General features: G+C 40.2%; 1 protein-coding gene and 2 long non-coding RNA genes across 3 annotated transcripts in view; 2 read left to right on the forward strand and 1 right to left on the reverse strand.

The window, feature by feature from the left end:
* Positions 1 to 10,437: 10,437 nt before the first annotated feature.
* LOC119485131 (ribosomal protein S6 kinase beta-2-like) lies at positions 10,438 to 24,290 on the forward strand. The gene is made up of 16 exons (XM_037764483.1): positions 10,438 to 10,663; positions 12,648 to 12,702; positions 13,012 to 13,049; positions 13,158 to 13,272; positions 13,365 to 13,433; positions 13,680 to 13,827; positions 14,098 to 14,155; positions 14,326 to 14,426; positions 15,379 to 15,469; positions 15,674 to 15,764; positions 15,982 to 16,089; positions 16,685 to 16,747; positions 21,294 to 21,371; positions 21,583 to 21,690; positions 21,878 to 21,990; positions 22,833 to 24,290. Exons 2-16 carry the CDS (start codon positions 12,649 to 12,651, stop codon positions 23,014 to 23,016), a joined length of 1,419 nt encoding a protein of 472 aa, XP_037620411.1. The 5' UTR covers positions 10,438 to 10,663; position 12,648; the 3' UTR covers positions 23,017 to 24,290.
* The window catches only part of LOC119485134, a 19,863-nt gene continuing 10,345 nt past the window's right edge, over positions 18,458 to 27,975 (reverse strand). Inside the window, exons 2-3 of the long non-coding RNA XR_005206192.1 lie at positions 21,054 to 21,058; positions 18,458 to 18,467 (exon numbers count right to left, since the gene is read on the reverse strand). This is a non-coding gene — a long non-coding RNA (uncharacterized LOC119485134). The remainder of the gene's footprint in view (positions 18,468 to 21,053; positions 21,059 to 27,975) is intronic.
* Positions 26,008 to 27,975, forward strand: part of LOC119485133 — a 4,216-nt gene continuing 2,248 nt past the window's right edge. The window contains exon 1 of the long non-coding RNA XR_005206191.1: positions 26,008 to 27,975. This exon is cut by the window's right edge and continues 696 nt beyond it. This is a non-coding gene — a long non-coding RNA (uncharacterized LOC119485133).

A 27,975-nucleotide genomic window follows, 5' to 3' on the forward strand; every position in this document is an offset into this window, starting at 1 on the left:
TTCTCTATCAACAAGTAAGCACAACTACAAGCCAAGTATACCTTTCTGTAGGCCTACAAGGCAAGAATACTTAATTATACTTTTCTTAAGTGTATCTCGATCAAAAGATTAAGTACAAGTTGGCCTATAAGCCAAATAAACTTAGACTTTACTGAATACTTGTCCGTATAAGCCAAGTATACTTAAATATATTTTTGTTAAAGGGACTCTATGTAAGAATCAGAAATTGCTTGTTGACAGTGACACCTGTTGTCGTTAAGTCAACGAAAGTCAGCGTCCTGTTGCTCGCGCTCATGCTTGTGCTCGCTCTACATAGACATGAACGAGCATCGCTCAAAACAGTGAGTCGACACACGTCAGCTAAAACCACAATATCACTCTATATTTCAGCTGCTTGGCAGTAATGTTAGCTGACTAGACGAAGGTCTCTCCATGAATCAATGCTGATACTAGTGTTGGCTTTTCCTGCCTCAGCTCCCCGACCGCAGCCGGAGGGAACAGGGAAGACACCGGAGATTTGGTCGGAGACGATAACTTTTCTCGCTGCAGAGCCCCGTCACTTCACAAGACACGGGAAACCTCTGTTGGTCTGGAGGAGCTGCAGCAGTTATTTCTGCAAAAACGTCCACTGTACATTCAGTAGATATTCTTAGAGCTACTAACTCTTCTGCAGTGTGTAGTGTGCGCGCATACACTTGAGAGTGGAGCGAAACTGCAAGTCAGAACGAGCGCACTGTGTGAGTGAAGGCAGGCAGAGGATCAGAGTACAGCAGAGACTCCGGTCCTGGAGACCAAAGCTACGGACTCCCCCATGTCCTCCGATCGCGGCCAACACTGTTTAACAGACGGGCTTCACTAGATAGAACTTTGCTGTTTTGGTGCTTCCGTGTAGTTTGTGTTGGAGTCTTGTCTGGACAGCGTAGCCAAATGCGAGCGCGCATCGGACACCGCAACGATTTATACGTGTAAGAAGTTACAAACAGTCCCTTTAAATAAGTATATCTAAGTTCATAAAAAATAAACTGAAAGTATGCTCTCTTATTCTAAGTTTAAAAGAAGTACACTAATAGCACACTTGAATAAACTTCTTTTTGGTAAGGGTACGTTTGCTGAGACTTCACAGAGGTGGTGTAGATGTGCAGTTCTGCTGGGTACCAGCGCACGACAAGCTAGCATAAAGGGCCTTATAAAATGAAATAACTGTGCCAACACCACTTGGCAGAGGAGAAGGAAAAGCAGTAATTAAGAGGAAAGAAAAGGAGAGATGGCCGAAAAAGTGGGACGAGGACAGAAACGGAAGGACGAAGAACGAATACAGTCATAGCAAAGTACCATAAAGAAAGGAACAGAAAGGAGGAAATAATCACAACGACACTCAGGCTGGATCACACAGGGTTAAATGGTACTAAGTTTGTGGTGGGGGGGGGGAAGGAACAGTGACAAGTGTGTTAAAGAACACGTTGGAGCATGTTTTATTGCATTGTTACACCCCACCCTTGGGCAGCCCTATTGGGGCGAACAACACTCCAACACGGACCTAAATCAACCACAGAGGACACCTTTAATAACACTCAAATCCATATAGGATTTATCAACAAAGAGATATGAACAAGACCATACAAAAACTATAGGCTGAGAGGCACCAAAACCAGTAGTCCCCACACATCAGAGATTCCTCTCCCTTCTGCTGCTGGCAAAGGAGCTTTTAAGCACTTCCTTCCCAACCTCATTGAGCAATGCAGCACACCTGGACATCTCGTTGAGCAAAGCAGCACACCTGGGCACCTCGTTGAGTAATGCAGCACACCTGGGCACCTCGTTGAGCAAAGCAGCACACCTGGGCAGAGCTACTGGAGAGGGAAAAGGGACAACAGCACAGAAAACACACACAGCAGTAACAAACATGTACGACGTAGGGATGTGCAATACAAGCAAAAATACTATTTGAAAATCACTGGGAATTATTCAATTATTATTCGAATAATACCGGACCCGGTCCCGGTGTGCTCCATGCTTAATGCAGCAGTCTGTGGCTGGCAGACCTCCTTGCACATCATACCTCTGTTCCTTGGTTTTTGGTTCCTTTTCCTTGTTTTTACAGCACAACATCCATGCAGCACATTTTCACACATCCACTCCCTACACTACTGACTGTAAAGATTCCTCCCATACGTTCTTTAGACTTACTTTTTACATACTTTTTGGTTAATAAATCAATTTATTTCATACTAGTCAACCCTGCCGATTTTTACCTTGAGACTCACGTTTTTCATTGCCCTCTCCCGGTTTCCTCCCGGGGTCACAATTCTCTTGTTTTTCTCCTGATTTTCACTCCTTTTTTCATTAGCCATTCTGTTTCCACCCAGACGACAAAGTTACACCAAATATAATATATATTTATATATATATATATATTTATTATATTTACATAGAATTAAAAGTAGGCCTATTTATCATTTATCATTTATCATCTATCATATTTTGTTATTTTCGTTCTTTAAAAGTCACCAGAGTTTCAGGAAACAAAGTCTCCTGAAACTAAATTTTTTCTGGGGGAGGACCTCCAGACCCCCCGCCTTGGTTTATAAATCCTCCCTATTTTGAAGGTCTCAAGGTTGGCAAGTATGCTTTATTTGTTCAGTATACCCGTGTGTTTCCCGTGTTAAACTGCAGACCCATCACCCTAACATCACATATCTGTAAATTAATGGAACGTATGGTTAATGAGAGGCTTATCTATTTTTTGGAAAGGAGGGGCTTGGTGGCTGCATACCAGAAGAGGCAGGAGCACGATGGATCTGGTTGTGTGTTTAGAGGATGAAGTCAGAAAACCCAAGTTAATAAAGAATCAGTGACGGCAGCGTTTTTTGATGTGGAAAAGGCGTATGATATGCTATGGAGAGAACGGTTGCTGATCAAGCTACATCAAAATGGGAATTGAGGGAAATCTGTTTAATTGGATTGTGGATTTTTTTAGGTGGAAGAGCCATCCAGGTTAAGATAGGCTCAGAGCTTTCAGAAAGCCATGTTGTAGAAAATGGTACGCCCCAGGGGAGTGTTATAAGTCCTACATTATTCTCAATTATGATAAATGATATAGTTGGAGGTATTCTGGCAGAGATGGGAAGGTCTCTGTTTGCGGATGACGGGGCTCTGTGAAAGAGGGGAAGGAATATGGGGCATATAGTTAAGAAACTAAAAGAAAGGAATAAAACAAGTGGAAAGATGGGGAACAGAATGGGGTTTTACATCTTCGGTGCAAAAGACTAAAGTCATGTTCTTCACAAACAAGAAAGCAAAGGAAGGAATGAATCTGAGTTTATATGGAAGTAAGTTAGAGAGAGTTTTTATTTTATTTTATTTATGTAACCTTTATTTAACCAGGTTAGTCCCTTTGAGATTAAGAACCTCTTTTCCAAGGGAGACCTGGGGTCTCATTTATAACCGTTGCGTACACACATTTCAGGCCCCGTTTTGTGCGTACGCACTTCCAACGCAAAAGTTGTGCTGATAAAAACAAACTTGATGGGAGAATGTGCGCAGCTGTACGGAAACTTTGACCCATGCGTACGCACATTATGGAGGCGGGAACCTCGCGGATGGTGAGGTGATGAATTGAAGCCAGGCTGTAGAAATTAAATGTGAGAGTCATCATTATACGTATAATGATGCCTCTCACATATTTAACTTCACTTCATGCTTATATCCACTTTATCATAAACATTTAAACCAGCAGTGTTATTTGTGCTAGTGAGTCATAACAATTCCATAAGCACCTTACAAATGTAAAAGATATCAACCAACTCAAATCAAATTCCGCTCAATATCTCATCAGCGCTGTCTCACCATCAAGACCCCCCCGCCCCCAATTAAAGAATGGCAGAACAGAGCGCCAATAGTTTTAATAATATCTTATAATACTATGTATGCACTGTGGTGCACAGAGCGCTCTGGAGACACCACTGTGCACCACACACACTGCCTTCTCCACGCATCTTCACCACCTGCACATGTGGATTTTGTAAATTAACAAAACACGGAAAAAAAGGCAGTGACAGCTCTCACACAATCGTTATGCTCCATGTCCTCATTATGAGGTGTAATGCAGGCCAAGTTCACCATAACAAAAGTTAAATGCATAATTTGTGTTCACCTATCAAACTTCCATTTACAAATGATATCCAGGGTGGGGGATAGCACTAATTGACACGATCAATTTGGCAAGGTGTGGAGCAATCAGTCCGATTGCTGAAAAATGTATAAATACTGCGGTGACACTCGTGCGTAATGTTGCAAGATGGATGTGCTGGCACTGCTGGAAGACTACCTGAATGGGAGGATTAGGAGGGAACGACTGTTCAGGGACCATGAAGATTTGCTGGGCCATGATGATGACTGGCTAATAAGCCGATTTAGATCCCGTGGAGCAGTGCTCTTGGATCTATGTGCTGAACTGGGTCCAGCATTAGTGCGACCGACCAGACGGAACCGCGCCATCCCGGTTAACATCCAAGTACTGACCACTCTGGGGTTTCTGGCAACTGGCTGTTACCAGCGGGAATTAGCTGACAGGTACAGTATGTGTTTGATATGATTATCATATATAATGTTTACCTTTCTGCATAAAGCCCCTTTTGGTAATAATACAGTTCTGTTAATTCATATCCTTAGGTCTGGGATATCACAGCCATCCCTGAGTGCCATAATGCCTGCTGTCTTGGACGCCATTATTATTTTGACTTGTCGATACATCAGGTTTCCTTACACTGTGGGAGAACAGGCCAATATTAAAAGGCAATTTGCAGCAATATCCGGTTTCCCAAATGTAATCGGTGCAATTGACTGCACTCATATTGCTATAAGGGCACCATATGATAACGAATATATGTCAGTTAATCGGAAGCATGTACATTCAATTAATGTCCAAGTGACATGTGACTCCAACATGGACATGACAAATGTGGTAGCACGGTGGCCTGGCTCAACACATGACTCCTTTATCCTGACTTATATCTGTGTAGGGAACAGACTACAGGCAGGCGCTGTGCGTGATGGCTGGCTTATTGGTAAGTTAATAACCACCGTATTGTAGGAATTCTAACCATTCAAGCCTGATGTATAATTCCTCTCTGTTAAAACCTGCAGATGACAGTGGCTACCCCCTCAGGCGCTGGCTCCTCACCCCATTCCCAAACCCGCAGAGGAGGTGTGCTACAACGATGTCCACACTCATGTGCGTTCAGTTTTGGAGTGAGCCATCGGCCTCCTCAAATGCTGATGGCGGTGTTTAGATGCCTCAAGTGGCAGACTTTTGTACCATCCCAAAAAAGTCTGCCAGATTATCAGGGCGTGTGCTGTGCTGCACAATATGGCCCAGAGGATTGGCCTTCCACCTCCCCAGCATGAGGACCCTGACCCACGGCCCCCTCGCCGACAAGAGGGATTTCAACAGGGAGTAAGGACCCGTGAGGATGTCGTGCTGCGTTTGTAAGAAAAAAACAACAAGTAAGGTTCACTTTTTAACAAGATCTTTTAATGAGGTTGCAATTTCAGACAGCACGACTCTTATTTCTTTAAGCTTGTCAGTAATTACATTGATTGCGCTGATTGTGTCCCTCTGTGTCTGCAGGACAGCATCGGTTGCAACGCGGCCACTTGTGCCAGGTGTGCCATGTGCACGGGACGCACTGGTGCTTGGGAAAGCCGGACGGTCTGCGGCTGCAGCCCCCTCGCCGGGAACCCCCTCACCGGGAACCTCCTTGCCAGGAACCTCGTCGTCACCAACCGCTCCCGACTCTGGGAGGACTAAAAATCACCACATTTTAGCCCACTGTGGTTTTTCATATGTTTAAATTGTTTTCAAAACCCTGTAATAAAAGATAAAACCGAGCTTTACCTGGTTCATCTGTGGTCTCAGTCATGTCTGTGTCTTCCTCCTTCTCCGACACAATGCCCCACACACTTGCTTCCCCGAGTATGGAGGCCATTCGGGCTTCCAGCGGCGTGAGATCGGGTGTGGCCTCGCCCCCCCACCAGTAGCAGACACACTCTGGCGGTTGGTCACAATGTTCTTCTTCGCTTCCACCTTCAGATCGGATCACTTCTTTTTAACTTCAGGGCCCGTCCTATCTGTCGTGCTCACGGAGTTAACCGCAGCGGCAACATGTTGCCACTCAGTTCATTTTTATTATTATTTGTTTCACCGCTGCCGTGGCCACCAAACAATATATTCTTTCTAACCTCCACCTCACCCACAAGCACCTCGATTTCAGTGTCAGAGAAGTTTCTCTTCTTAGTCTTTCTCCCAGCAGTTGCCGTGATTCAACGTAAAGAAAGATCCATTGATCAGCAGGTTCATTTATATGCAGAAACATTCATGAGGTTCTTTGCATTGACCATTTACAGGGCGTACAGGGCGGGATATGAGGCGGATCCACGTGCGCACATTTCCAGGTGGACTGATTTACAAAAGGAGCCTTGCCTGTAGGTGTGCGTACGCACAGTTTTATAAGTCTTATAGTCTTTATAAGTTTTATAAAAAGGAACTTTTCTGGGAGTCAGCTGTACAACATGGGAAGCTAAAAACATTGGCATGCCATAGAGTCTGTTTCTAAAGCCTTCATTTTAGATTTAAAAATGTTTAATGATACCTGCTCCTTGATTTTCAAGTAATTTTGGAGCAAATTACAGGCTGAGGGTGCAGAATATGCAAAACCCCCAATTTTTTTCCGAGCTTTTGGGACACAAATAAGTCCTGCGAACGCAGTGAATACTGTCCACAATTTTTCTGCATAGTAAAAACACTTAAGTAGTGTGGGAGTGGACCCAGAATCACCTTATATAAATTTATAAAGATGTACCAATGGGAGAGCCTACGGGTTGCCGGTGCAGGCCATCCCACAGTGGTGATTCAGAGCTTTACAATTTGTAATGAACCTCAAGAATGCATGGTAAGATACATCAAGCATATGAAGGCACTGAGCAGAGGCATGCACAAAACATCTCCATAATCTAAAACCATTAAAAATGTTGTAGAAAAAAGACGCTTTTTTACATTAAAAGAAAAACACAACTTGTTTCGAAAATAAAAACCCAGTTGTAGCCTCAGTTTGTTTTTTTTACAAGGTACAGCACATGTGGTTTAAAAGTAAAGGAGTCATCAATCAAGATGCCAAGGTATCTGTAGGCCTTGACAACCTCTATCTCCTTTCCATCCACAGTAAGCAACACAGGAACATTTTGTGACCTACACTTTGCGATGGAAAACAACATAAGTTTGGTCTTATCTGCATTTAAAACAAGTTTCAGCTCATGCAGTGTACTTTGCACAACAACAAAAGCATTTTGCAGATATTCAACAGCCTGTATAAGAGATGACCATCGGGTTCTTGGTCACCTCTCTTACCAAGGCCCTTGTCCTCCGATTGCTCAGTTTGGCCGGGCGGCCAGCTCTAAGAAGAGTCCTGGTTGTTCCAAACTTCTTCCATTTAAGAATTATGGAGGCCACTGTGCTCTTGGGGAACTTCAATGCAGCAGACATTTTTTTGTAGCCTTCCCCAGATCTGTGCTTCGACACAATCCTGTCTCTGAGCTCTGCAGGCAGTTCCTGCTTGGCTTGGTTTTTGCTCTGATATGCATTGTCAGCTGTGAGACCTTATGTAGACAGGTGTATGCCTTTCCAAATCATATCCAATCAATTGAATTTACCACAGGTGGACTCCGGTCAAGGTGGAGAAACATCTCAAAGATGATCGAGGGAAATGGGAGGCACCTGAGCTAAATTTCAAGGGTCATAGCAAAGGGTCTGAATACTTATGTCAATGTTTCAGTTTTTCTTTTTTAATAAATTTGCAAAAATTTCTAAAATTCTGTTTCCGCATTGTCATTATGGTGTATTGAGTGTGTGATGAGGGGGGAAAATAATTTAAACGATTTTAGCACAAGGCTGCAACATAACAAAATGTGAAAAAAGTGAAGGGCTCTGAATACTTTCTGAATGCACTGCATGTAGCATTAATCCAGACGAGAACTGATTACGGGTGTGTTGTGTATGGGTCAGCAGCAAAATCTGTGCTGTCAGACCTCAATGTTGTTCAAGCCCGGGCGTTGAGGATGTGCCTGTCGGGGCAGAGAAAACTGCACCTGTGTGTGCACTTCAAGTTGAGGCAGGAGAGATGCCACTGTGGCTCCGTTGGAAACAGCTGATGGACAATTATTGGTTCAATCTGAGGGGACACAATGGGTGTCATCCAACTAAAAGGGTCTTGGAGGCTTGTTGGGAGAGAGGGAAGGCGAAGAAAACAAGTTTCGGATGGGTAGGCGAGGGTACATGTAATACAATATATATATGTATGTAAATATGTAAATATGTAAATATGATATTATTCTTATCCCCAAAATGAAATATCTACACATTTACATTATTCTTTACAAAAATTCTTTACAGAAAAAAGAGGAAGATAGACTAAGAGAGAATAAATATTAAGTAACTAAATAAATAAATAAACAGCAATAAATAAATAAACAGTAACCCTTGTAAACACCTTGTGATTGTCAAACCCCCACTTCATCCCTGTACCTTGAGAAAATCATGTCTTTATACCTTATTTTAAACTGGTTTAAGTTTGGACATTGCTTTAGTTCCACATTAAAAACGTTTCATGGTCGTACAAAAACTATGAATTTTGAAATTAAATTTTCCCCTTAAATTATAACCCCCATCGCGATCACTGAACAATTTTTGAATATTTCCTGGAAGCAGGTTATTTTTAGCCTAAAACATTATTTGTGCTGTTTGAAACTCCACTAGATCTGTTAATCTTAATAATTTTGACTGTAAGAATAATGAGTTAATGTGATCCAGATATACTAGATTGTGAATAATCCATATTGCTCTTTTTTGGAGAATATATAGATAGTGAATGTAATGAACATTTGTAGTTGTTGCCCCAGACCTCCGCACAGTAATTTAAATATGGTAAAACTAGTGAACAATAGAGAATGTGGAAGGATTTCTGATCCAGAACCTGTTTTGCTTTGTTTAATACTGAGATGCTTCTTGACAGTTTAGTTTCTACATGTTTAATGTGTGATTTCTAGCAGATTCTATCATCTATTGTTACCCCAAGCAATTTGTTTTCGTGAACTCTTTCAATTTCCACCCCATCTATCTGTACCTGTTCTTGTGTGTTAATTCTACAGTTACCAAATAACATTACTTTACTCTTGTTCAAGTTTAATGATAATTTGTTTCTATCAAACCATGTTTTTACTTTGCTCATTTCTTCAGTGATATCCTCCAATAGTTGTTTTAAATTATCCCCAGAACAGAAAATATTTGTATCATCAGCAAACAATACTAATTTCAATACACTGGATATTTTACATATATCATTGATATACAGTACAAACTATTTAGAGCCCAACACTGACCCCTGGGGGACACCACAAGCAATGTCCAAACATGATGAACAGAAATTGCCTAACTTCACTAACTGTTGTCTCCTACTTAAATAGCTTTTAACCCAAACTAATACTATACCCCTGATACCATACCTTTCCAGTTTATTGATTAATATATGATGGTTGATTGTGTCAAAAGCTTTTTTGATATCAATAAATACCCCTACTGCATATTTTTTTTTATCTATAGCGTTAGTGATTTCCTCGATTGATTCCATTATTGCCAGTGATGTTGATCTGTTTGATCTGAATCCGTATTGAATGTCAGTGAAGAATGTGTCCAATCTATTGTTGAAGAGTTTTTCTAGTATTTTTGAAAATAAAATAATATTCTTATTTTACACTATTATTGCATTTTTATAAATGCATGCATTTATATTATTTGCATAGATCCTATTTTTCAGCAATATTATCTGCACTGTTGTTATATATATATATGTATATACTGTATATATATTTCTTATTTATATTTTCTTATGATTCCTCTATTTTTATATATTCATATTTATAATCTACAATGTAACTCAATTTCCCCCAGGGGGATCAATAAAGTATTTCTGATTCTGATATTTATTTCCTTTTTTCTGAAGTGTGCTTGTCATTGAGCTGTGATTCTGACTAAACTTCACTTTACTCCACCACTGGAGTGGGAGAGTGTAGGAGCCAGATTGGAATTGGGCCTCCTAGAGCCTGGCTGTGAATGGATGTGCTGTTACACACTCCTGTACGGTAGGTGGCGGTATGCACCTTTAAGCTGTCTGGTATCCGCCAATAAGACCCAGAAAAGAAGAAGAAAAAGAAGGAAGAGAAGCAAGGCCTATGGAAAGGAGGTGAGGTCACAGGAGGACGTCGGTCTTTTGTGGGGTATGACGCATGCGCAGTGTAACTGAAGCTGCGGTCGTGCGTTGCAATTGGCTCAATTTCGGCGTACAGACCAGATTCTACTGCGCATGCGTTGTACCCCCGGAATGTACACGACGCGTTGATGACGCGTCATCCAGCCTCCTTTCTATAGGCCTTGAATAGCATGAAGGGAACCTAAACAGCTCTCTGTTGTCAGTGTGTGCTGCTGCTGTTTAGCTGACTAAACTAAAGTGTAACAAGAACAATGGCGGTCACAGCTGTTTGTGTATAGAAACTGCTTCAGGTTGTGAAACCACCAGACTGAGAAGGAAGCACCGGATGAAGGAAGCGCTCACAGGTGAACAGCTAGCTAGCATTAGCATTAGCATGTTTGTTAGCTTGCTCGCTGTCAGATCAGCTGATGATGTGTGATGTTTGTTAGCTCACATTCACGCTGTTGATCTGTTTTAAACCATGATGGGGGATCTTTGAAGTAAAAATAATGAACTCTATTTATCTCTCAGTCTAACTAATCGTGGGTCTGATCTTTAATCAGTCTGATGAAACACGTGCTGTCGTGTTAAAGTGTCACTCACGTGTTGTTTTGGTGGCCAGCTGATTAGCTAGCATGCTAACGTGACAAGTTAAGATAGCCACCTGAAAGCATTCGATTCTGATCTGACGTCTTTTAACTTGTGTAACCTGAGAGAGAAACAGCATCTCACTTAAAGACACATCATCTCTGACTCAGAGACGAAGTAGTCAAGGTCTGTTTTAACCTGGAAGGTGTTAGTTAGCTAGCTAGCTGTGCCATGTTTTGCCAAGTCAACTGTTTTGCTGGAGGCTAGTTAGGACGACGTGTTTTAAGGTGGGCCAAGTGTTTTGATTTCAGATGAACCCATCACGTTTAACGTTACTAAACACCCTCATCCAGCTACAGGAGGCTGATCTGGTGTGTCTTTGTTTTTCAACATGTTTTGGATCACTGGGTCAACTGTTATTGTTGTTATCAGAATCAGAATGGTGTTTGTTGCCAGGTGTAAGAGGTATACACTAGGAACCTGCTTTGGTTTTGTTGGTGCAAGTAAACAGTATAATAACAAAAGAATAGATAAAAACGTTAGAATAAAATAAAAATAAAAAAATTGAAATTTTACCAATATACAATATACAAAATAAGCTATAAACAAAAATAAATATGATATAAACAGATTGTGCAAACAATCAGGTACCAGAGGGAGAGAGAAGGATACAGTAGGGTGGTGGTATTGAGATCACTTGTTAACAGTAGGCCTATATTAGGGCTGGGCCATATGGAGAAAATCAGATATCACAATACTTTTAACCAAATACCTTGATATCAATATTTCAACGATAATGTAGTGTTGACTACTGGTGTTGATGCAAAATATTTACACATTTTTGATAATCATCAGTAATGTAGATATAATGACTAAATGGGTAAAGGCAAATAATAGAACAGCTAGAACAGTCTGGTAAGTTCAGAAAATGACATCACTTTACTGTAATACAGCCTTTAAAACCGAGAAAAGACAACACTTATGCCATGTTACGATATACAAAATCTAAGACGATATCTAGTCTCATATCACGATATCGATATGATACTGATATATAGCCCAGCCCTAGTCAGTGTCGGCCTGATATCAGTATCGGTGCATCCATAGATTAAGCAAACAGGAATCACAGGTTCCTCAATCACAGCTATACCACTGTAACTTCTGTATGTACAAAAACAAAAATGTTGCTGTGTGGAATTAATCGGGTATTTCTGGGACACTAAATACCAGTTAACATTCAGATTACAGACTGACATATATGTTGTGATGTAGTACCCTTTCACATGGAACCCATGGACTATCTGTTCTTCACAGAATTGATATCTGACAAATCAAGGTACTTCATCACATTGATGCAAAAAATCATGTAAACCTAATATCTATATAAAGCAATCAAACTTGTTGATTTGCAGCTTTGCCCACAGTGGCCTTCTCCATCTGGAGATTTTAATAGGATAATTACCTACGTGTAGAAATAAAATTGATTGTTTCCAAATTTCCACCGTCTCATGGTATACATTGTCATATCACCCTATCTAAGACTTAAAACAGACGTATGACATATTGTAGTGTTCCTGTAATTCCTGCTTTTTGTTGTTACTATCAGTGTAGAACAAGTCAAAGGCCTATGCGTTGCCTATTGTTCAGGAGACGTGCGTGTTTCATAGAAATGCTACATTCCTCATTGGGACGAAAGTGTTCACGAGCCTCTGGTTGGATTGAAACACAACAGATTGTTTGACTGTACAATCTCTGTTTCAGGATGGCAGGAGTGTTCGACATAGACTTGGAGACTGAGGACATCAGTGATACAGAGGTCTGTATTCCCTGGTGGTTGATACGACTACTGATGATCAGTTATTTGAAATACACAGGAATGAGAAAACAATTGATTTGCCTCATCACAGGTTGTTTCAGCTTCAGTAAAGTTTTGATCGCATACTACTTACACTTACACATGATTGATAAAAGGTCAAGCTTGGATACATTACCACAAACACATACATTATAAAATGTGGAATACATATCTTTGTGTTTTTGAGGGACATTTAGCTACAGCGTACAACAACTAAGAAAGATGACTTACTTTGTTTAACCTCATTGGCTTGCTGTTCCCCATCTGTAGGATGATGTCTGTGACTTCACTGTGACAGAACCAGAGAAGTAAGTTCATCTTACCATTAAGTGGAAGAAAAATAATGATAATGCTGATTTAGTACACAAATGTATTTATACCAATACTTGTACTTGTGTGTGTTATGCTCACCCCAGTGTGCAGACAGAGGAGGTGGAGTTGACCAGTGAAAGTGTCAACAGAGACAGTGAGAGAGTTGGACCTGACTGTTTCGAGCTTCTTACTGTGCTGGGAAAAGGAGCCTATGGCAAGGTGTGTGTGTGTGGGGGTTCTTTGTTCCTTTTGATTGATTGATTGATTGATATTCACATTGAAATGAAACAAAATGTCTGAAATGTTTTCAGGTCTTCCAGGTGAGGAAGGTTCAAGGTGCTCAGACCGGGAAGATATTTGCCATGAAGGTCCTGAGAAAGGTATTTTGTCTCAGCTCACAGCTCCCTCCTTAGACATAAAATGTAGGATTAAAAAGCACATGAAGTTGTCCCCCTCTCTCTCCGTGTATTCTTCATGCTTTTCTCTCCACGCCATGCTGTATCTGCCGCTCATTTCTTCCCTTCTTTTCTATTTGTCCTCCTTTCTTTCCTGGTCTCCTTCTTTATATTTTCCCTCTTTTCAACACTGTACTGAGCTCCTTACTTGTCTTGTTCATTTGTCCTTAGGCGAAGATAGTGTGTAATGCTAAAGACACGGCCCATACGCGAGCAGAGCGGGAGATCCTGGAGACGGTGAGACACCCGTTCCTCGTGGATCTGCACTACGCCTTCCAGACCGGGGGGAAACTCTACCTCATTTTGGAGTGTCTGAGTGGTAAGAGAGGGAGAGAGAGGCACTGAGGGATGAACTGATGGATGCGGAGGGTAAAAACATAGGAGGAGAGATAGATGCCATGGACCAATGTTAGTGCTTGTATATAATAAACCTTGTGAGATCCCTTCATTTTTAACATTTATGGCTATAGCTGTTTTAAAAGGGAAGAGGTGAAGGAAGAAAACGAGGGATGAATGGAGAATTAAAAGAATGGAATGGAGGAAGATTCTCCGATGCCAGTAACCCATCTGTACTGTTGTTTACCACCAGGAGGGGAGCTGTTTATGCAGCTAGAGAAGGAAGGCATCTTCATGGAGGACACTGCTTGGTAAGGACACATAATCCCGGGGAAATGCTTGCAAATTTATGCATAAAATTAGAGATGCACCGATTGCAATTTTCTTTATACTATAATTGACAACATATATAAACATTTTCAGATCATTCTGCTTCTCTCATATCATGGACTGGACTCAAATAATGTATGTTTGTGTGTAGTTTCTATCTAGGAGAGATCACATTGGCTCTCGGTCACCTCCACTCTAATGGGATTATTTACCGAGACCTCAAACCTGAAAACATCATGCTTAATCAACAAGGTAACATATACTAACTATGTCAACATGCAGAATGGTCATAAATAACATCTGAGTAGGTTGGGGGTGCTGAAATCTTTGTAACTGTGTTTAGGCTCAAACTGATCGACTGAATCACTTGTAAAACATTCGATAAATAAAATGTGATCTTGCAGCTGAGTTTATCCCTGAATGATAACAAATTAAAGCTTGTGTATTTAAAAAAATAAATAAAAGAAAATACGTCTTTAAGTGTTTGCAAATGGGAAAATATCTAGGTTTATTGAAATTAAAATATAGCTCTCAGTCATTAACTCTCTGCAGCTTTGAAATTGAAGTTGTTTCCAGGATTCCTCGAATTTTGATCTCACCTCCATCAAAAGATATCACTTTTGAAAGCTTCAATTTGACCAAAAATGACCTTAAAAGGTTAAGTGTGTAGGATTTAGGGGGATCTATTAGCAGACCTGGAATATAATATTCATAACTATGTTTTCATCAGAGTATAATCACCTGAAACTAAGAATTGTGCTTTCGTTATCTTAGAATGAGCCCTTCATATCTACATAGGGAGCGGGTCCTCCATGTTTCTACATTAGCCCAGAACGGACAAACCAAACTCCGGCTCTCGAAAGGGCCTTTTGAGTTTTTCGCTACCTGAAGGGCCACCGTAGTTCTCCGACATACTTGGAAAAGGGAGGGGTGAGCGGAGCGGAGGGGTATTCAGGTGGTTGCAATCTGCAACCTCACCGCTAGAGGCCACTAAATCCTACACACTGGACCTTTAAATACCCCTAATGAATGTGAGCACCATGTGGTTTGTTTGTGTTGTTTCCTTTTCCCCCCTTTGCTTCGTTGTTGAAACATCATTTTGTGATTTGACAAGTGTAATTTCCTCTTAATTTTAATATACATTTTGCCTTACACATTGACCATGGATGGTTTCACTTCAATAATGTTGTTTTTCTTTCTGAAGGACACATCAAGCTAACTGACTTTGGCCTCTGTAAGGAATCCATTCACGATGGATCCGTCACACACACCTTCTGTGGCACCATAGAGTACATGTGGGTAACACTGCACTCACTCTCACATAAACACACAGATCTAAATATAATGTAAATATTAACTGTGATTCTTCTATTTTGCCCCGCTCACACACACACACACACACACACACACATCCTCACACATTTTTTTCTTTACTCCGATAACTCACTTTCTGTGTTTGTGAGTGATTCCTTTCTCTGCGTATCTTTTTTCTCGACCAGGGCTCCAGAGATCCTGACCAGGTCGGGTCACAACAGAGCAGTAGACTGGTGGAGCCTCGGGGCCCTGATGTACGATATGATGACCGGATCGGTAAGTTAGTATATTCATTATGAGACATCTGTGCCCGGAGATGCTGATGTTGCTGTAATAGTTTCAGTATTTGCCTTTTTAAAGCCGATATGTGTGGGATAAGAACCTGCTCGAGATCTCCTATAACCACACCAACAAGGCTTATTAGTGATGCTGTTTATTGCTGCTGTGATGAAGTAGTAACTACTGACTCCTTCCTGTGATTTCATTCCACCAGCCTCCATTCACAGCTGAAAACAGGAAGAAGACCATTGATAAGATCTTGAAGTGTAAACTCAATCTGCCCCCATACCTGACCATTGATGCCAGGGACCTCATCAAGAAGGTCTGTAAAACACACACAAAAACACAGAAACAAATGAGATTGAACGTAGAGTTGGATAATTTTGTATTCTTCTCTTTTGGTTTTTGGTTTTACACAATTGTCAGGAGAAACATTTTGTACACTGTTTTATCACCCATAGGTAGGGCTGTCACAATAAATTTGACATGTGAAATATTATCATTATTATTATTATTAGTTGTAGTAGTAGTAGTATTTCAAATGTTTTCTTTTGCAGCTGAACAGATGGTATGTGTGCATGCCAATTTTTGATCTTGAATGTCACCATTATAGCAAATACTGCTTTTATTAACATGAAAATAAAAGTCCTTCCATATGAATTCAAATCAGTTAAAGTTCCAGTTAGATCCTTTCATTACGATACAGTCAGCAGGGGACAGATTCATGAATCTATCTGTCCCTCTCTCTCTATTTAAATTGTGTTATTTTCTTGGTATGATATCATGAAACCAAACAATATTATGAAAACAGATTTATTCTGTAAATTCAAACAAGCGATTGATTATTTAAACACTTTGGCACTATAGAACACAATCATCAGTCTTTATAGTGACATTCGTGACTCTTTGTTTTTCAGCTGTTGAAGAAGAATCCAACCCAAAGACTTGGCTCCAGTAAAACAGACTGTGCTGATATTCAGGTATCTAAAAGCATTCACTTTTTCACTCACGCTCATTCTCCAATAGTGGTTGTAACCACTAGTGATGTTACGTGCTGTGCCGAGGCTTCGGAGCGTGTGTCGAGTAATCCAGGAAGTTTCCTGCGATGCGCGTATCGAGGTTTGTATCGTTTTAGACCAATGACGTCATTGATGACGTCCGAAGCCTCGCTGCCCGGCCATACCTCGTGACTGGTTCATGAAGTGGTTCAGATCTTCACTGGGTAAACCAATGCCACTTCCAGAAGTGACACAGAACACTAATATTACCCCTCCTACCATTATTATATTATATTACACTACACTACAATACAATTATTGACCAAAGGATTGGTTTACACACATAAGATGCATTACTCACAAAACAATGACAGTTTATTATACATCTTATATACTCATAATATACTTACTAAATAGACATTTTATCATACATGATATAGATATAAATTGATTACATGGTAATATATATTTTTTTCATTGTTTATAGTCATTCCCAACAGCCTTTACTGGCGCAAAATACAGTATATCACAGATCTGTGGTCCCAGTAGACCACAACCAGCACTGCTCCCAGTAGACCACTTACACTTACACACCAAAAACTGACAAACTGACAATAACCTGATATTTTCAGGTGGATTTTCATTTAATTCTCACTGTGCAATATCATTTTCCACTTGTGCAATTTTGTTAATAGTCTGTTTATTGTCAATACTGTATATACTGCTCCTATTGTTATACTTCCTATCTTTATACTTGGTTCATATTTTGTTACACTTTGTTTAGCTCTTTTTTTACTGTGTTAGCTGATGCATCTTGTTTTTTGCACTATCCCTTTTGCTGCTGCACACTGCAAATTTCCCCACTGCGGGACTAATACAGGAATATCTGATCTTATCTTATCACATGGTTAAGATCATATCTGCCTGTTTTACACTCTTTGACCACCAGGTGGTTTCGTGCACATGAAGCCTCGAGAAATGAACCCTTTTCCGAACCAATTTGCTGGAAAGCTTCAAGGCTTCATGAGGCTTCATCTCGCCATCATTAGTAACCACGATTGACGGTTCTACTTGATGTTAACATGGTTTCCCTTTAACGGGACAATCTAAAATACACCAAATCCATGTGTGAAGGCACCTGAGATATATTGAAGATGTGGTGATTGAAAACAATCTCTACCAGTGGAGTACTGCACGTCATTAAGTATAAAAGCAATGTTGAATTCACATGCACACTAGGAGCTATACAAGCAAACCAAACAGGCAGGCCAGGCAGGCCAGGCAGTAACATGCTTGTCATAGATGCACTGCCCTGATATTAAAGGGATAGTTCGGATTTTTTGAAGTGGGGTTTTATGAGGTACTTATCCGTAGTCGGTGTGTTACCTTCAGTAGATGGCTGTCGGCACACCCCCCCAATTTGGGGAAACAGACAGGAGCACCAGCACGGAAGCTAAGCGATGCACTGCTGTGGACGGGGGCAGCAGATTCACATCATTTGAGTCAAGTGATTCACATGTTTTGTTATTTTACAGTTATTTTTGGTATAGGTTTATTTTATAAATAATTTAATTTGATACCAATACATGGGCTAGGTAAGACACGGGATTAAAAAGATGTCCCCCCCTTTTTAAAATAACGTTGTTTATTTTAACTGAATAAGAGTCCATTTATGTTTCTAGTAAAACAATACATTAACCTTCTAGACACTACCGTGTTAGCGTCTGGCCAGCAGCAGTAGTTGGAATCACCCCACCGTCTGTGTCTCAAATACCCGCTGCCTTGATAACCCAGCTGCACACGGACCACAGGGAGATGTGCCGAGGCTTTTCAGGTCGGCTAGAATCTAACGTTACGTTATCTCTGTTGATCCACTTCGTTAGCTTGCTCCCATGGCTGCAGAAGGCTGCGTTTGAGTGCCAATTTGTTTCATATGGGGCAACGAGGGTGTTGAAATGGGCATAGGACAGGATCACACCGGCCAAAACAAAAACAGACGTTGCAGACCGGAATGGAAATTTCAAAGGAGAACATACTGGCTGTAGCATTGTTGTCTGAGAAGCCAGTATTTCCTTGTGGAATTTTTTTTTTCCATCTTCAGGTAGCTCTCTTTTCTTCACCACATAAGTGTTTGCATCCCTGCAAAGACAATTTTCCACATCGTGGACAATAAAACTTCTAACTAACTTTAATATTTTTAATATTTTCACTGTTTTACATTGCCGTCAGACAGCTCTTTCCGACGGGGAACTGAAGCCGTTATCTATGCTCTTTTCAAAACCACCATGCTCCTTTGACAAAAACTGTAATTTTACCGAGCAGAAAATGGGAGTTGCTGGTCTACCGCTGCGAGGTAAAATGACTTTTTTTGTCAGTGGAGTCTGTTGGATTTGAAGAGAATATACAGCAGGTAAAATAAGTATTGAACACGTCACCATTTTTCTCAGTAAATATATTTCCAAAGGTGCTATTGACATGACATTTTCACCAGATGTTGGTAACAACCCAAGTAATCTATACATACAAAGAAACCAAAACAAATAAATTCAGAATTGAAGTTATGTGTAATAATGTGAAATGACACAGGGAAAAAGTATTGAACACGCTTACTGATATTTATTTAATACTTTGTACAAAAGCCTTTGTTGGAAATGACAGCTTCAAGACGCCTCCTGTATGGAGAAACTAGTTGTATGCATTGCTCAGGTGTGATTTTGGCCCATTCTTCCACACAAACAGTCTTCAAATCTTGAAGGTTCCGTGGGCCTCTTCTATGAACTCTGATCTTCAGTTCTTTCCATAGATTTTCAATTGGATTCAAGTCAGGTGACTGGCTGGGCCATTCTAGCAGCTTTATTTTCTTTCTCTGAAACCAATTGAGAGTTTCCTTGGCTGTGTGTTTGGGATCATTGTCTTGCTGAAATGTCCACCCTCGTTTCATCTTCATCATCCTGGTAGATGGCAGCAGATTTTTATCAAGAATGTCTCGGTACATTTTTCCATTCATCCTTCCTTCAATTATGTGAACTTTGGCAGTACCGTATGCTGAAAAGCAGCCCCACACCATCATGTTCCCACCTCCAAACTTCACTGTTGGTATGGTGTTTTTAGGGTGAGGTGCAGTGCCATTTGTCCTCCAAACATGGTGTGTATTATGGCATCCAAAGAGTTCAATTTTGCTCTCATCTGACCAGACTATATTCTCCCAGTATTTCACAGGCTTGTCCAAATGTTGTGCAGCAAACTTTAAACGAGCTTCAACATGCTTTTTCTTCAGCAATGGAGTCTTGCGTGGTGAGCGTGCATACAGGCCATGGCGGTTGAGTGTATTACTTACTGATTTCTTTGAAACAATTGTACCTGCTAATTCCAGGTCTTTCTGAAGCTCTCCACAAGTGGTCCTTGGCTCTTGGACAACTCTTCTGATAATTCTTTTCACTCCTCTGACAGAAATCTTGCGAGGAGCCCGTGGTCGTGGCCAGTTTATGGTGAAATGATGTTCTTTCCACTTCCGGATTATGGCCCCAACAGTGCTTACTGGAACATTCAGAAGTTTAGAAATGCGTCTGTAGCCAATGTCATCAGTATGTTTTGCAACAATAAGGTTGCGAAGGTCTTGAGAGAGCTCTTTGCTTTTACCCATCATGAGATGTTTCTTGTGGGACACCTTGGTAATAAGACACCTTGTTATAGGCCATCAGTTGGGACTGAACCAGCTGATATTAATTTGCACTGACAAGGGGCTTGATTGCTTTCTAATTACTGATAGATTTCAGCTGTTGTCTTGGCTTTCCATGCCTTTTTGCACCTCCCTTTCTTCATGTGTTCAATACTTTTTCCCTGTCATTTCACATTATTACACATCACTTAATTTCTGAACTTATTTGTTTTGGTTTCTTTGTATGTATAGATTAATTGGGTTGTTACCAACATCTGGTGAAAATGTCATGTCAATAGCACCTTTGGAAATATATTTACTGAGAAAAATGGTGACGTGTTCAATACTTATTTTACCCGCTGTAGATAAATATAATGGCTTCATTTCCCTGTCAGAAAGGGCTTGTCTGACGGCAGGGTTAATAATAATAATAATAATCGGTAATAATATTCTAAATATAGCATACACTTAAACTGATATACATTTTTTTATTTTTTTGCTGCTACCCATGTCCACAGCAGTACATTGCTTTTCTCCCGTGTTGGTACTCCTGTCTGTTTCTCCAAATTGGGGGTGTGCCCACCGCCATCTACTGTAGGTATATACAACCCCACCTCAAAAAATCTGAACTATCCCTTTTAATGGATGTGGAGAAAGGCAGACAAGCTGTTAACTACCAGTTAAATTATGTGCAATATACAGTATTGAGAGGACAATGACATGATTGAAATGCTGCCCAATTATAAGCTTGTAAACAAAAGAGACATGCACTCCCTGGTTCCCTGGTGTTGATGGATTCATGTACATGTCAGCTACAAATGAGGCCCATAGAGAATATATATATAAATTAGCCCTTTTGTTGCACTGCAGAAACACCCGTTCTTCAGGCATATCAGCTGGGATGACCTGCTGAGCAAGACAGTGGAGCCGCCATACAAGCCACAACTGGTAGGTCGTCAGTAGTCATTTTTATTTCCATTATGTTATTGAACGGCTTGTTAAAGTCCGGGTAAAGCAAAGTCGGAGATTTGTTTCTGAACACATTAAACATGTTAGAAAATAAGTACTGAAAACACGTGAAATCTCTTCTTTTTTACTCAATCACTCTTTTTTCTCTCTAACTTTTTGGCTGCCTCTGTTTTCCCATCTGTCTCTGTAGCATTCGGACGAGGATGTAAGCCAGTTTGACACCAGATTTACCAGACAGACACCGGTGGACAGTCCAGACGATACTACACTGAGTCACAGTGCAGAGCTGGCTTTTGCTGTGAGATTCTCTTCTTTATATTTATGGGCTATAGAAACCATACCATTAATAATTAGTCAATGCACTGCAGTCTATCTTAATATTGTATTTATTAAAAAAAAAAAACTGTTTTAATGAGGAAGCCAGCAACATGGTAACATTATACGTCTATGATTGACTGTGGTGAAGGAATGATCATTTTCCTCAGGGTTTCACCTACGTGGCTCCATCGGTCCTGGAGAGTCTAAAAGAAGGCTTCTCATTCGAACCTCGAACGAGACCTGTACGCCGACACAACAGCAGCCCACGCACACCCATCAGGTAACACACACACAAGATATTTTTTGTTTACTTTTGTTCTCTTAAAGGGACTAAATGTCAGAATCAGAAATTGCTTGTTCATAGTGAGACTTGTGGCCGTTAAAGTCAAGTTTCCCACGCTTGTGCTCGCACTACGTAGACCCGAGCGAGCATCGGTCAAAACAGTGAGGCGACACACACGAGACTGAATGTGATTGACAGCTAAAACCACAATATCACTTTATATTTCACATGTTTGGCAGTCATGTTAGTTTACCTGTCCAGGAGGAATTTTGCCAGCTTTGGGGTCCGTTTTGATACCTAAAACCAAACGAAGCTCCCTCCATGAATCGAAGGCCCGGCCGATGTTGATCCTAGTTTCCCTCCCCCCCCGATGTCGATCACATTTCCTGTTTTGCAAGACGGGCTTCACCAGATATAACTTTGTGTTTTTTGTGCTTCCGTGGAGTATGTGTTGGAGTCTGAGTTGTGGTGGAGGCCGGTCGTTTGTTTGCGTTGGCGGACTCCAACTAGCTAGTGTTAGCTATCCCTGTAGCTGCGCTGAACAGAGTAGGCACACGTGAGCGCACATGACGTCACATCCGCCGGGACACCGGCCCGAGTCCATCACGTTAAAAGCAGTCTACAGGCTGATAGAGGAAACGCAGAAAGTCACGGAAGGTCTCATTTTTTAGGTTAGGTTACAAACTGTTCCCTCATTTGCAATAAAAATACAATTCATACGTGTACAGTCCCTTTAAAGAAGATGAATAAAATCACAAATCATTTTATTTATCTTTTTCAACCATCTTATATTTCTTATAACTTCTCTGTCTTTTTCTTTCTTCATCCATTTCTTTCAGTCCTCTGAAATTTTCTTCAGCTGGACCTTTCAAGTCCTGCATGGATGGAGAGTCGGATCTTTTCTCTCCCACCTCTCCACCGGCAGCTCCAGCTCCAGTTCCCGTCTCACTGGAAAACGGCTCTGCCAGTCAGCCGATCAGGACGCCTGCAAGGAACAAGAAGCAGAAGGCACTTCGGAGATGAGGAGGAAGCCCTACGTACTCTCCTCAAGACCGTGGTCAGATTAACATTTTCCATCGTATATCATAAGTGTTGAGGCACAGAGCTGAAGTGTTTTTTGCTGGTATCATGCTTTTTTTTTTTTTGAAGTGGTTTAACTTAAGAGGTCCCTGAAAAGCCAAAATCAAAAGTGGAAAAGCTCTCCATTTTCTTTTTTCTCATGTTCATCTCTGAAAACAAATACACTGGTATTTGGGCTTACTATTCAGGACTTCCTGTTTGTCATATAACTATCTACAGGTAGATCACTCTACACAGAACCACTGGATCAACGTGGGATTTTCATGCTTTTACTTTCATTTGTCTCAGATGGTCACTATATTGCATGAAGCTGTAATTTACAGTTTCCATACGTCTGCACTCATAGTTCACACTGTGGCACTGATGTATATATATGGGAAACAATGACTTCATATCAATATTTTATACAAAAAGCACTGGAAAGAGGGCAACAGAGCCAACGATTCTTCTTCACCAACTTCGAGGTCAGGTAAACGATGGATTAATTGGTGACAGTGTTTCATTTTGTACATACATGCTAGTGCAATTACAGTAAAGGGAAGCTTTGAGATAAAGCTTTTTTGGGGTTTAATTAGTTCATCAGTTTGTGCAAAGAGGTCGGCTATCAATTAGACAACTGATGAAGGACCAACTCGATTGAAGTCCTGTGTGAAAGCGACCTTCAGCCATCAAGTTATGAAGTACATCTTGACTGCACAAGCTTAAAGTAGTAATATTTGCTCATGTGTCAGGGTGGGACTTAATCATGTAGAAATCGGAAACAGAAGATAATGTATTCACGAATGTCATATTTGATCTCAAGTGAACATTTCTGTGTGAAAATACTGTGTGGTGACCATATTCATCGGTGCTTCTCATTTCTCTGAGCTTTTCTTAACAGAGAATCTTCATGACAACTGCCAAAGCTTTAAACGCATCCTATCCTCATATTGTACAAACGGACCAATCACAGTATCATAGAGTGTGCACTTGACAAGAGGGATATTTATTCATTTGGGTAAACAAGGAGGTTGTGATCTATCACCCTTGATTTAAAAAAAAAATTAAAAATAGCCCCTGTATTGTAATCAAAATATTACCATGTGATACCTCCATATAGTTAGTACAATGTACAGCCAAAGCAGGAAGTTAAAAGCTGTGCTCTCAGGAAGCAAATTATAATGTTGTATAAAAAGTATTTTGGGTTACCGAATAAACTTATTTTTACACATGAAAAACGTCAGATAATTGTTGGGAAAAAAATTCTAGATATTTAGAAAGTGTTTGATTGTCATTGCCTGACATACACCCATAAGTGTTTAGTCACTGAAGGCTTAAGTCAAACACTAATTCAGCACTTGGATGGATCACAGAAAGGTTATTTGATGCCAAAAATCTTTTTCATTTTCTTTTCTTAGAATAAATGACTCATAGGTTGAGATAAAATTGAACCAAATCCTGGCCCATGTCACTATATCTTCTCACAGGACAATATACAAAACAGTTAAAGGGCCAGTGTGTTGGATTTAGTGGTGCTGAGGTTGCAGATTGCAACCAGCTGCATACCTCTCATCCCTTCCTTTCCAAGCGTTTAGACAAAACTTACGGTGGCCTTTGGGCCACCAAATTCATCTTCCACTTCAACGCAAAAACGCCAGTGTTTTGTTTGTCCGTTCTGGGCTACTGTAAAAACATGGCGGAACAACATGGCGGACTCCGTGGAAGAGGACCCGCTCCCTGTGTAGATATGAAAGGGCTCATTTTAAGGTTACGTTAACACAGCGATTCTTAGTTTCAGGTGATTATACACTAATGAAAACATACTTATTAATATTATATTCTATTTCAGCCAATAGATTCCCATTAAATCCTACACACTGGTCCTTTTAAGCGTGCACACGTTTTAAACACACAAGGCAACAGAGACAAACTTATCTTAAGCAGCTACTGTAAGTGCAAATATTACACATTAAAATAGAGTAACAAAATATAATTAATATTAAATCCTTGGTTAAACAATCTATGAACTATACAGCTTTCAATCACTGCCCTTAATCCAGTGATATATATACAAATACAGGTAATGGAGATGGGGCAAGTATTGTTTGGAGTAAAGAGGGGGATATATGGGGAAGTTACTGCGGTGGAAACAACCTACAAATTGACGTGATTAACTTAGTTGAAGAAAGTTAACGTGCTTCTATTTGTTGGCTAAATCATCCATTTGTTGCCTGTCCATCATGGTCTTCTACTGGAGAATGAAAAATATATTTTACCAGGTGTAAACTATAAGAGACCCAAAGTGTTCAATGTTATGTAGATAAATAATATAATGAAATAAAGAATCATATGAATTAGGGCTATCAATCGATTAAAATATTTAATCGCGATTGATCACGATTGTCCATAGTTAATTGCAAATTACATTTTATCTGTTCAAAATGTACTTTAAAGGCAGATTTCTTAAGTATTTAATACTCTTATCAACATGGGAGTGGGCAATTATGCTGCTTTATGCAAATGTATGTATATATTTATCATTGGAAATCAATTAACAACCCCAAAAAAAAGACAGATATTGTCCAGAAACCCTCACAGGTACTGCATTTAGCAGTAAAAATATGCTCAAATCATAACATGGCAAACTGCAGCCCAACAGGCAACAACAGCTGTCAGTGTGTCAGTGTGCTGACTTGTCATCATAAAGTGGGCATGTCTGTAAAGGGGAGACTCGTAGGTACCCATAGAACCCATTTTCATTCACATATCTTGAGGTCAGAGGTCAAGGGAGCCCTTTGAAAAAGGCCATGCCAGTTTTTCCTTGCCAAAATTTTGCTTAAGTTTGGAGCGTTATTTAGCCTCTTTTTGCGACAAGCTAGTTTGACATGGTTGGTGCCAATGGATTCCTCAGGTTTTCTAGTTTCAGATGACAGCTGTTGTTGTTAAACTGAGCCCGCTACAACCTAAAAATCACAAGTTGTGTTAAAGAAAATAGTGGTGTGAAAACAAATTAGCGTTAATGCGTTATTATCGCGTTAACTTTGGCAGCCCTAATATGAATATATGCAGACAAAAAATGTGTAACAGAACCACGATACAGTAAGTGGTCTTTTTCACTTTATATACTACGTAACTAGCTCTGAAGTTAGACTTCTGTCGCTACGCAACACGTGACAAACGTCACATGACAACCGCTTTCTTCCGGTTGACAGGCAGGTCTATAACACGGTTTGCCCATGAGACTGGTGCTGACCTGCTAAACATCAGCCTGTTAGTATGATCATTGTGAGCATGTTAGCATGCTGACTTTAGCATTTAGCTTAGGGTACTGCCATACAGCCTCACTGAGTTGCTAGCATGGCTGTAGACTCTTGTCTTGTTAACTCACATCAGTATTAATTGACCGTCTGCTGGAATTCAATAAAAATTACCAGTAAAAGCCTATGAAATGATATTTCATAATAATGAGCTGAGTGTTTATTAAGTGAGTCAGATATTTAATTTCACAATTTTATGGTTATATGTTTTGTCTTTATTTATTTATATGATTATTTCACAATATCGTATTTATATTGAACACATTGGGTCTCCATAAAATCAAGCTATATTTAAAAAAGAAAAAAATGGAATGAAAAGAAAGTCTCTTCTGGAAACAGGCACAACACATCATGTCTTCCTACTTTCCTTCATTACCACTGGATGTAAAGTCTGTACAGTACATGTTTGATGCTGAGCTGTGAACCACTGTGTGTATTATACTTAGAGAAATGGCTTCACATTGCAGTTTGTTTTTGTAATGACATTGTAACTACTATTACATTATTTGTAATGCAAGATAAAATGACACAGGGCTCTGTTTTCTTTTCTTTTTTTTGTCTCTACTCCAAGTTGCCACACTTGCGTCATGGAACTAATTGGACTGCTGAAAGAACTGTTAAGTTGTGTTTTGTGTATTTATTTACATAATTAGGAACAATTGTACAGTAATATGAAAAGGATTCTACATCTCTGGAGTTAATGGATATTTTACAAGTTCATTTTTTGTGATATTTGCTGATTTTGTTTCTCTTCTGCTAACTGATAAAGAACCATTAATTGCTGAATTGTTGAATTGAGAATTTTATTTATGCTTTATGTTAAAGGCTAACTTAGGTATTTTTTCAACCTGGACCATATTTTCCCATGTTTTTTTTAAATTGGTCCAACATTTAGGGGTTAACGCTGTCACCGGCAACCTCTTAACAAGCTGCAAGGGCAAGTGAGCAGCGTCAATGTAACGTTACGCTCACTAAAAGTGCACTTTGTCTGATAACATTATGGAAAGGACCTTACAGAGAAATAAAACGTTTTCTTTTCCCGTCTGTTTGTTATTATGTCCAAGTCCCGCTCAAGGAGAAGTCTCGTTGTGCAATTTGAATATCCGTATACTCTGGCTCAAATAAATATGGGCGGCCATCGCTCATCTAAAATCATTTAGATTTATCATTTAGAAATTATCTAAATATTCAACCTTGACATTGAACATATTTTAGATAACGCTAAGCTACGCTTTCTGTATTTCAACACAACAAACTCTGCCCGGCTGGCACTCGCGTTTCCAACATGGATGTATTCCACTATTCCACCGTTGTCTTGCGGCAACACGTCACCTCGTGAGATTTCAGAGCTGGACTTCCCCTTGAGCGATAGTCAGTTATAATAATAATAATAGGAGCCTATCATGGCAACAACGAGCACTTTTAGTGGACGCAAATGACGGTGCTAGCTTGCCCCAAAGGGATTACGTTGCAGCCTGCGAGCGGCTACCGTTACATCACTCTGGTTTAATACTGGACCAATTTCAGAAATTATCATGCCTATTAGTCAGTAAGACACAAAAACATGGGAAAATAGGGTCCAGGTTGAAAAATACCGAAGTTACCC

The sequence above is a fragment of the Sebastes umbrosus genome, chromosome 3 (genome assembly GCF_015220745.1).
Source record: "Sebastes umbrosus isolate fSebUmb1 chromosome 3, fSebUmb1.pri, whole genome shotgun sequence".
Lineage (NCBI taxonomy): Eukaryota > Metazoa > Chordata > Actinopteri > Perciformes > Sebastidae > Sebastes > Sebastes umbrosus.

Coding starts and splice junctions, on each gene's coding strand:
- LOC119485131 (XM_037764483.1), top strand. CDS start 12,649: ATGGCAGGAGTGTTCGACATAGACTTGGAGACTGAGGACATCAGTGAT. Junction 16,090..16,684: donor CCAGGGACCTCATCAAGAAG/GTCTGTAAAACA, acceptor TTTGTTTTTCAG/CTGTTGAAGAAGAATCCAAC. Junction 16,748..21,293: donor CAGACTGTGCTGATATTCAG/GTATCTAAAAGC, acceptor GTTGCACTGCAG/AAACACCCGTTCTTCAGGCA.